The sequence below is a fragment of the Hippichthys cyanospilos genome, chromosome 20 (assembly GCF_059441005.1).
Source record: "Hippichthys cyanospilos isolate Australia breed blue-spotted pipefish chromosome 20, RoL_Hcya_1.0, whole genome shotgun sequence".
Taxonomy (NCBI): domain Eukaryota; kingdom Metazoa; phylum Chordata; class Actinopteri; order Syngnathiformes; family Syngnathidae; genus Hippichthys; species Hippichthys cyanospilos.
This window is the reverse complement of record NC_142388.1, coordinates 14,938,223-14,949,442: the sequence shown is the minus strand read 5'-3', so window position 1 is coordinate 14,949,442 and position 11,220 is coordinate 14,938,223. Positions and strand designations below refer to the sequence as shown.

Here is an 11,220-nt window from a genome sequence, read left to right as displayed (position 1 = left end):
CAAAACTCAGTTGTTCTTGTCATGTTGCAGGAAAGACTTTGAGGAGCTTTTTGATGTCATCATCACAAATGCCCTGAAGCCCGGTTTCTTCTCCCTAAAACCTCAGCAGAGGTCCTTCAAGAACCTTGGTGAGTACATATTTGTAAAAGATTTCCTCACTTTGGGAGTGGAAGGATAAAAGTAGATTACCATGAATGGTAAATAGACTTTCACTTATATAGCGCTGCGAGAGCCCTCTTGTTTTTCTCCGGATTATTAGGAACCGAGCAGCTACCGCTGCGAGAGCCCTCTTGTTTTTCTCCGGATTATTATTAGGGGCCGAGCAGCTACCGCTGCGAGAGCCCTCTTGTTTTTCTCCGGATTATTATTATTATTATTATTATTATTAGGGCCCGAGCAGCTACCGCTGCGAGAGCCCTCTTGTTTTTCTCCGGATTATTATTATTAGGGCCCGAGCAGCTACCGCTGCGAGAGCCCTCTTGTTTTTCTCCGGATTATTATTAGGGCCCGAGCAGCTACCGCTGCGAGAGCCCTCTTGTTTTTCTCCAGATTATTATTATTATTATTAGGGCCCGAGCAGCTACCGCTGCGAGAGCCCTCTTGTTTTTCTCCGGATTATTAATATTATTATTATTATTAGGGCCCGAGCAGCTACCGCTGCGAGAGCCCTCTTGTTTTTCTCCGGATTATTATTAGGGCCCGAGCAGCTACCGCTGCGAGAGCCCTCTTGTTTTTCTCCAGATTATTATTATTATTATTAGGGCCCGAGCAGCTACCGCTGCGAGAGCCCTCTTGTTTTTCTCCGGATTATTAATATTATAATTATTATTAGGGCCCGAGCAGCTACCGCTGCGAGAGCCCTCTTGTTTTTCTCCGGATTATTATTAGGGCCCGAGCAGCTACCGCTGCGAGAGCCCTCTTGTTTTTCTCCGGATTATTATTATTATTTTTAGGGCCCGAGCAGCTACCGCTGCGAGAGCCCTCTTGTTTTTCTCCGGATTATTAGGGCCCGAGCAGCTACCGCTGCGAGAGCCCTCTTGTTTTTCTCCAGATTATTATTCTTATTATTAGGGCCCGAGCAGCTACTGCTGCGAGAGTCCTCTTGTTTTTCTCCGGATTATTATTATTATTAGGGCCCGAGCAGCTACCGCTGCGAGAGCTCTCTTGTTTTTCTCCAGATTATTAATATTATTATTATTATTAGGGCCCGAGCAGCTACCGCTGCGAGAGCCCTCTTGTTTTTCTCCAGATTATTATTAGGGCCCGAGCAGCTACCGCTGCGAGAGCCCTCTTGTTTTTCTCCAGATTATTAGGGCCCGAGCAGCTACCGCTGCGAGAGCCCTCTTGTTTTTCTCCAGATTATTATTCTTATTATTATTAGGGCCCGAGCAGCTACCGCTGCGAGAGCCCTCTTGTTTTTCTCCAGATTATTATTCTTATTATTATTATTATTATTAGGGCCCGAGCAGCTACCGCTGCGAGAGCCCTCTTGTTTTTCTCCAGATTATTATTCTTATTAGGGCCCGAGCAGCTACCGCTGCGAGAGCCCTCTTGTTTTTCTCCAGATTATTATTCTTATTATTATTAGGGCCCGAGCAGCTACCGCTGCGAGAGCCCTCTTGTTTTTCTCCAGAATATTATTAGGGCCCGAGCAGCTACCGCTGCGAGAGCCCTCTTGTTTTTCTCCAGATTATTATTAGGGCCCGAGCAGCTACCGCTGCGAGAGCCCTCTTGTTTTTCTCCAGATTATTATTAGGGCCCGAGCAGCTACCGCTGCGAGAGCCCTCTTGTTTTTCTCCAGATTATTATTCTTATTATTATTAGGGCCCGAGCAGCTACCGCTGCGAGAGCCCTCTTGTTTTTCTCCAGATTATTATTAGGGCCCGAGCAGCTACCGCTGCGAGAGCCCTCTTGTTTTTCTCCGGATTATTATTATTATTATTATTATTAGGGCCCGAGCAGCTACCGCTGCGAGAGCCCTCTTGTTTTTCTCCAGATTATTATTATTATTATTATTATTATTATTATTATTATTATTATTTACTGTGCAGCGCTTTTCCATTTTTGAGGGCCTAAACATGCACGAAAAGTCACCAAAATTTGCACATTTGTCGGGCCCGGTGAAAAATTGGATATTTTTGTGTTTCCCAAAACAATGCAAAAAAAATGGCTCTGCAGCGCCACCTAAGGTTGAAAAAGTGCACCTGGTCCCGGCCCGTTTGACCTAGAGCTACGAAAATTTTTAGGCATATGTAGGACCTAGAGACCTACAAAAAGGTCAGCGCGAGCCATGTGCTCAGATGTACAGAAAAAGAGTTATGAATTTTTGAATGTGCATTTTTGGCCCATTTTTGCACGTTTGCAGGTCCCAAACTGCTCCTTGTTTCTCCCAAACGCTTTACTCAATCGCCTTCAAATTTGCTGTGGTCCATATTCACACATAGGGGCACAAGTGGGCAAAATTTGGTGCAGATCCGCTGACATATATGATAGGGGCGTGGCTTCAAATTATGTGTTCAATTTTTCCTTCGCCAAGAGGGACAAAAACCTTAATAACTCTGATGTACTAGCTTAAAAAAATCTAAAACTTCATAGACACATGGAAACTTATGTCTTTAACACCTTTAAAAAAAGTTTTTTTAAATACCTACTAGCGCCGCCTAGTGGTTGATTAAAATGTCATTTTTTACACTTTCATGTATTGTGCTCAGTCTGTTTGAGTAAAACAAATGAAAATTGGTCAGAATATCATTAAGACATGGAATATTAAGGTTTTAAAATTTTACCACTTTTCGATAATGGGCGTAGTCTGCACGCCACCTCAAAGTCAGATGACTCGCCAAAACGAAAAAAGTGGCTGTAATTGGCCCCAAAATGGCCTTATGAGTGGAAAATAGCCTCTCACTCCCGGCCCGTTTGACCTAGAGCTACAAAAATTTGTAGCCTTATGTAGGACCTCGAGCCCTACAAAAAAGTCAGCGCGAGCCATGTGCTCAGATGTACAGAAAGAGAGTTATGAATTTTTGAATGTGCACTTTTGGCCCGTTTTTGCTCATTTGCAGGTCCCGAACTGCTCCTTTTTTCTCCCAAACGCTTGACCCGATCGACTTCAAATTTGCTGTGATGTTTTATCTGACTGTGAGGCACAATTGTTCAAATTTTTGTGATGATCCGCCATCAAATATGTTGGGGGCGGGGCTTTATATTATGCCTTTGATGATTACTTTGCCACATGTGAAACAAACCTTTATAACTCAGCTTTACAAGCTTAGAAAAATCTGAAACTTCACATACACATGAAGACTTAAGCCCTTAACACAAGTGTTTAAAAAAATATTATATTGCTTATAAGGCCATCTAGTGGCAAACAAAAATGTCAGTCTGATGTCTCGCCAAAACAAACAAAGTTGCTGTGTTTGGTCCCAGATGGTCTTATCTTTTCTAAACTTCATATATTTGATGGGTTTCCAATGCGGAATACACCTATCAACGTATTTTTTGTTATAGTGCGAGCGCCACCTAGTGGCAGCCAAAAATATAGCATTTTTTAAACGTTTTTATGTGTTTAGCTGAGCCCTTTGAAGTAATATCGCTGAAAATAAGTCTGAAAAGCCTCTAGATAGCCCTGCTGACCTCCACCAAATTTTACGAAGTTTCGATAACGGGCGTGGCCTATATGACCATTTTCATTCAGAAGCTTTATCTGTCCAGTAAAAGTTGCTGTAATTTGACCCAGATGATCTGATCTTCTCACAATTTCACACATTGGATAAAAATATTCCCCTGAACATATTGACAAAAATATATTCCAGTTTAAAGCTAGCGCCACCTAGTGGCTGCAAAAAATGTCATTAGTCGAAAGATTACAGTCAATCCTGTTTGGTTTGACCTACAGCTATGAAACTTTGTAGGCAAATGAAGGACTGTAAGACCTACAAAAAAGTCAATAGAAGTGATGTGCTAGGATGTACAGAAAATTGTTATGAATTTTTTTAATGTGCAGTTTTGTCCCATTCTTAGACATTAGCTGGTCTCAAACTAGTGCCTTTTTCTCTTAAACGATTCACCCCATTACCTTCAACTTTGGCATGAATCATTATCCAACTGAGGGGCACACATAGTCCAAATATCGTGAAGATCTCTTGACATAAAAGATGGGGGCGGAGCTTCAAATTATGTTTAATACTTCTTTCGCCAAGAGTGACAAAAATATTAATAACTCAGCTATGACAGCTTCAAACCATCTGAAACTTTCCTGGGACTTTAAAAGTCATGCAATAATACAGCTATGTGATAAACTTTCAAATCATTTACAGCGCCACCCAGTGGCGGACAAAAGTCTCATTTTTTATACTTTTATGTACTGTGAAATGCCTGTTTGACTAAATGAACTCAAAAATGGTCAGAAAAGCTATGACATATTGGAACATTAAGGTTCTCAACTTTTATGACTTTTCAATAAAGGGCGTGGCCTCTATGCCAACTCAAAATCCGATGTCTCGCGAAAACGGTAAAAGTTGCTGTAGTTGGACCTAGATGATCTGATATTTTTAAAACTTCGTATATGGGATGGGAGTCCAATGTGAAACACACCTACAAGCCTATTTTTTATCATAGTACGAGCGCCACCTAGTGGCAGCAAAAAAAATAGCAAATCCTTAATGTTTTTATGTACTCTGCTGAGCCCCTTAAAGTTATATCCTTAAAATGTTTTCTGAAAAGCCAGTGGCCATGCCTTATGCCCCCCACATATGAGTACAATGTTTCGACAGTGGGTGTGTCCTATATGGCATTGAAAGTCACAAAATTGGAACAATAAAAGCTGCAGTAACTCCACACACATTGTCCCACCTTGTCTAAATTTTACATATTTGGTAATAGTCCTGCACTGAAGTGATCTACAACAAATTTTTCATCATTCATAGTCCTTGTTCATACCCCGACCTGTTCATACCCCAACGTGCACAGGTCTGCGAGGGCCCTTTATAGCTGCTTGCAGCTCTAGTTAGGGCCCGAGCAGCTACCGCTGCGAGAGCCCTCTTGTTTTTCTCCAGATTATTATTCTTATTCTTATTATTATTATTATTATTTACTGTGCAGCGCTTTTCCATTTTTGAGGGCCTAAACATGCACGAAAAGTCACCAAAATTTGCACATTTGTCGGGCCTGGTGAAAAATTGGATATTTTTGTGTTTCCCAAAACAATGCAAAAAAAATGGCTCTGCAGCGCCACCTAAGGTCGAAAAAGTGCACCTGGTCCCGGCCCGTTTGACCTAGAGCTACGAAAAATTTTTGGCATATGTAGGACCTAGAGACCTACAAAAAAGTCAGCGCGAGCCATGTGCTCAGATGTACAGAAAAAGAGTTATGAATTTTTGAATGTGCATTTTTGGCCCATTTTTGCACGTTTGTAGGTCCCAAACTGCTCCTTGTTTCTCCTAAACGCTTTACTCAATCACCTTCAAATTTGCTGTGGTCCATATTCACACATAGGGGCACAAGTGTGCGAAATTTAGTGCAGATCCGCTGACATATATGATAGGGGCGTGGCTTCAAATAATGTGTTCAATTTTTCCTTCGCCAAGAGGGACAAAAATCTTAATAACTTTGATGTACTAGCTTAAAAAAATCTAAAACTTCATAGACACATGGAAACTTATGTCTTTAACACCTTTAAAAAAAGTTTTTTTAAATACCTACTAGCGCCGCCTAGTGGTTGATTAAAATGTCATTTTTTACACTCTCATGTATTGTGCTCAGTCTGTTTGAGTAAAACAAATGAAAATTGGTCAGAATATCAATAAGACATGGAATATTAAGGTTTTAAAATTTTACGACTTTTCGATAATGGGCGTAGTCTGCACGCCACCTCAAAGTCAGATGACTCGCCAAAACGAAAAAAGTGGCTGTAATTGGCCCCAAAATGGCCTTATGAGTGGAAAATAGCCTCTTACTCCCGGCCCGTTTGACCTAGAGCTCCAAAAATTTGTAGCCTTATGTAGGACCTCAAGCCCTACAAAAAAGTCAGCGTGAGCCATATGCTCAGATGTACAGAAAGAGAGTTATGAATTTTTGAATGTGCACCTTTGGCCCGTTTTTGCTCATTTGCAGGTCCCGAACTGCTCCTTTTTTCTCCCAAACGCTTGACCCGATCGACTTCAAATTTGCTGTGATGTTTTATCTGACTGTGAGGCACAATTGTTCAAATTTTCGTGACGATCCGCCAAGAAATATGTTGGGGGCGGGGCTTCATATTAAGCCTTTGATGATTACTTTGCCACATGTGAAACTAACCTTTATAACTCAGCTTTCCAAGCTTGGAAAAATCTGAAACTTCACAGACACATGAAGACTCAAGCCCTTAACACATGTGTTTAAAAAAATCTTAAATTGCTTATAAGGCCACCTAGTGGCAAACAAAAATGTCAGTCTGATTTCTCGCGAAAACGAACAAAATTGCTGTATTTGGACCAAGATGGTCTTATCTTTTCTAAACATTACATATTTGATGGATTTCCAATGCGGAATACACCTATCAACTTATTTTTTGCTATAGAGTGAGCGCCACCTAGTGGCAGCCAAAAATATAGCATTTTTTAAACGTTTTTATGTGTTTAGCTGAGCCCTTTGAAGTAATATTGCTGAAATTAGGTCTGACAAGCCTCTAGAGAGCCTTGCTGACCTCCATTAAATTTTACGAAGTTTCGATAATGGGCGTGGCCTCTGTGACCATTTTCATTCCGAAGCTTTATCTGTCCAGTAAAAGTTGCTGTAATTTGACCCAGATGATCTGATCTTCTCACAATTTCACACATTGGATAAAAATATTCTCCTGAACATAGCGACAAAAATATATTCCAGTTTAAAGCTAGCGCCACCTAGTGGCTGCAAAAAAAGTCATTAGTCGAAAGATTACAGTCAATCCTGTTTGGTTTGACCTACAGCTATGAAACTTTGTAGGCTAATGAAGGACTGTAAGACCTACAACAATGTCAATAGAAGTGATGTGCTAGGATATACAGAAAAATTGTTATGAATTTTTTTAATGTGCAGTTTTGTCCCATTCTTAGACATTAGATGGTCTCAAACTAGTGCCTTTTTCTCTTAAACGATTAACCCCATTACCTTCAACTTTGGCATGAATCATTATCCAACTGAGGGGCACACATAGTCCAAATATCGTGAGGATCTCTTGACATAAAAGATGGGGGCGGAGCTTCAAATTATGTTTAATACTTCCTTCGCCATGAGTGACAAAAATCTTAATAACTCAGCTATGACAACTTCAAAACATCTGAAACTTTCCTGGGACTTTAAAAGTCATGCAATAATACAGCTATGTGATAAACTTTCAAATCATTTACAGCGCCACCCAGTGGCGGACTAACATCTCATTTTTTATACTTTTATGTACTGTGAAATGCCTGTTTGACTAAATGAACTCAAAAATGGTCAGAAAAGCTATGACACATTGGAACATTAAGGTTCTCAACTTTTATGACTTTTCAATGAAGGGCGTGGCCTCTATGCCAACTCAAAATTCGATGTCTCGCGAAAACGGTAAAAGTTGCTGTAATTGGACCTAGACGATCTGATATTTTTAAAACTTCGTATATGGGATGGGAGTCCAATGTGAAACACAACTACAAGCCTATTTTTTATCATAGTACGAGCGCCACCTAGTGGCAGAAAAAAATATAGCAAATCCTTAACGTTTTTATGTACTCTGCTGAGCCCCTTGAAGTGATATCCCTTAAATGTTTTCTGAAAAGCCAGGGGCCATGCCTTATGCCCTCCACAAATGAGTACGATGTTTCCACAGTGGGTGTGGCCCATACGGCATTGAGAGTCACAAAACTGTAACAATAATAGCTGCAGTAACTCAACCCAAATTGTCCCACCTTGTCTAAATTTTACATATTTGGTAAGAGTCCTGCACTGAAGTCATCTACAACTAAGTTTTCATCGTTCATACTCCTTGTTCATACCCCGGCCTGTTCATACCCCAACGTGCACAGGTCTGCGAGGGCCCTTTATAGCTGCTTGCAGCTCTAGTTATTATTATTATTATTTACTGTGCAGCGCTTTTCCATTTTTGAGGGCCTAAACATGCACGAAAAGTCACCAAAATTTGCACATTTGTCGGGCCCGGTGAAAAATTGGATATTTTTGTGTTTCCCAAAACAATGCAAAAAAAATGGCTCTGCAGCGCCACCTAAGGTTGAAAAAGTGCACCTGGTCCCGGCCCGTTTGACCTAGAGCTACGAAAATTTTTAGGCATATGTAGGACCTAGAGACCTACAAAAAAGTCAGCGTGAGCCATGTGCTTAGATGTACAGAAAAAGAGTTATGAATTTTTGAATGTGCATTTTTGGCCCATTTTTGCACGTTTGCAGGTCCCAAACTGCTCCTTGTTTCTCCTAAACGCTTTACTCAATCGCCTTCAAATTTGCTGTGGTATATAATAAGACATAGGGGCACAACTGGGCAAAATTTGGTGCAGATCCGCTGACATATATGATAGGGGCGTGGCTTCAAATTATGTGTTCAATTTTTCCTTCGCCAAGAGGGACAAAAACCTTAATAACTTTGATGTACTAGCTTAAAAAAATCTAAAACTTCATAGACACATGGAAACTTATGTCTTTAACACCTTTAAAAAAAATTTTTTTAAATACCTACTAGCGCCGCCTAGTGGTTAATTAAAATGTCATTTTTTACACTTTCATGTATTGTGCTCAGTCTGTTTGAGTAAAACAAATGAAAATTGGTCAGAATATCAATAAGACATGGAATATTAAGGTTTTAAAATTTTACGACTTTTCGATAATGGGCAGAGTCTGCACGCCACCTCAAAGTCAGATGACTCGCCAAAACGAAAAAAGTGGCTGTAATTGGCCCCAAAATGGCCTTATGAGTGGAAAATAGCCTCTCACTCCCGGCCCGTTTGACCTAGAGCTACAAAAATTTGTAGCCTTATGTAGGACCTCGAGCCCTACAAAAAAGTCAGCGCGAGCCATATGCTCAGATGTACAGAAAGAGAGTTATGAATTTTTGAATGTGCACTTTTGGCCCGTTTTTGCTCATTTGCAGGTCCCGAACTGCTCCTTTTTTCTCCCAAACGCTTGACCCGATCGACTTCAAATTTGCTGTGATGTTTTATCTGACTGTGAGGCACAATTGTTCAAATTTTTGTGATGATCCGCCATCAAATATGTTGGGGGCGGAGCTTTAAAGTATGCCTTTGATGATTACTTTGCCACATGTGAAACAAACCTTTATAACTCAGCTTTACAAGCTTAGAAAAATCTGAAACTTCACAGACACATGGAGACTCAAGCCCTTAACACAAGTGTTTAAAAAAATCTTCAATTGCTTATAAGGCCATCTAGTGGCAAACAAAAATGTCAGTGTGATGTCTCGCCAAAACGAACAAAGTTGCTGTGTTTGGTCCCAGATGGTCTTTTCTTGTCTAAACTTCATATATTTTATGGGTTTCCAATGCGGAATACACCTATCAACGTATTTTTTGTTATAGTGCGAGCGCCACCTAGTGGCAGCCAAAAATATAGCATTTTTTAAACGTTTTTATGTGTTTAGCTGAGCCCTTTGAAGTAATATCGCTGAAATTAAGTCTGAAAAGCCTCTAGACAGCCTTGCTGAACTCCACCAAATTTTACGAAGTTTCGATAATGGGCGTGGCCTCTACGACCATTTTCATTCAGAAGCTTTATCTGTCCAGTAAAAATTGCTGTAATTTGACCCAGATGATCTGATCTTCTCACAATTTCACACATTGGATGAAAATATTCTCCTGAACATATCGACAAAAATATATTCCACTTTAAAGCTAGCGCCACCTAGTGGCTGCAAAAAATGTCATTAGTCGAAATATTACAGTCAATCCTGTTTGGTTTGACCTACAGCTATGAAACTTTGTAGGCAAATGAAGGACTGTAAGACCTACAAAAAAGTCAATAGAAGTGATGTGCTAGGATGTACAGAAAAATTGTTATGATTTTTTTTAATGTGCAGTTTTGTCCCATTCTTAGACATTAGCTGGTCTCAAACTAGTGCCTTTTTCTCTTAAACAATTCACCCCATTACCTTCAACTTTGGCATGAATCATTATCCAACTGAGGGGCACACATAGTCCAAATATCATGAAGATCTCTTGACATAAAAGATGGGGGCGGAGCTTCAAATTATGTTTAATACTTCCTTCGCCAAGAGTGACAAAAATCTTAATAACTCAGCTATGACAGCTTCAAACCATCTGAAACTTTCCTGGGACTTTAAAAGTAATGCAATAATACAGCTATGTGATAAACTTTCAAATCATTTACAGTGCCACTCAGTGGAGGAAAAAAATCTCATTTTTTATACTTTTATGTACTGTGAAATGCCTGTTTGACTAAATGAACTCAAAAATGGTCAGAAAAGCTATGACAGATTGGAACATTAAGGTTCTCAACTTTTATGACTTTTCATTAAAGGGTGTCGCCTCTATGCCAACTCAAAATCCGCTGTCTCGCGAAAACGGTAAAAGTTGCTGTAAATGGACCTAGACGATCTTATATTTTTAAAACTTAGTATATGGGATGGGAGTCCAATGTGAAACACACCTACAAGCCTATTTTTTATCATAGTACGAGCGCCACCTAGTGGCAGCAAAAAATATAGTAAATCCTTAATGTTTTTATGTACTCTGCTGAGCCCCTTGAAGTGACATCCCTTAAATGTTTTTTGAAAAGCCAGTGGCCATGCCTTATGCCCTCCACAAATCAGTACGATGTTTCGACAGTGAATGTGGCCTATATCGCATTGAAAGTCACAAAATTGGAAAAATAAAAGCTGCAGTAACTCCACCCACATTGTCCCACCTTGTCTAAATTTTACATATTTGGTAAGAGTCCTGCACTGAAGTCATCTACAACTACTTTTTCATCGTTCAGAGTCCTTGTTCATACCCTGACCTGTTAATACCCCAACGTGCACAGGTCTGCGAGGGCCCTTTATAGCTGCTTGCAGCTCTAGGTATTAGGGCCCGAGCAGCTACCGCTGCGAGAGCCCTCTTGTTTTTCTCCAGATTATTATTAGGGCCAGAGCAGCTACCGCTGCAAGAGCCCTCTTGTTTTTCTCCAGATTATTAGGGCCCGAGCAGCTACCGCTGCGAGAGCCCTCTTGTTTTTCTCCAGATTATTATTATTATTATTATTA

General features: G+C 40.3%; 1 protein-coding gene across 2 annotated transcripts in view; it reads left to right on the top strand.

The window, feature by feature from the left end:
- nt5dc1 (5'-nucleotidase domain containing 1) overlaps positions 1–11,220 on the top strand; it is an 83,996-nt gene that overhangs the window by 22,886 nt on the left and 49,890 nt on the right. For both annotated transcript variants that reach the window (XM_088403779.1, XM_088403780.1), the window contains exon 8: positions 31–128. In XM_088403779.1, coding sequence (XP_088259905.1) covers positions 31–128 — 98 coding nt within the window. The remainder of the gene's footprint in view (positions 1–30; positions 129–11,220) is intronic.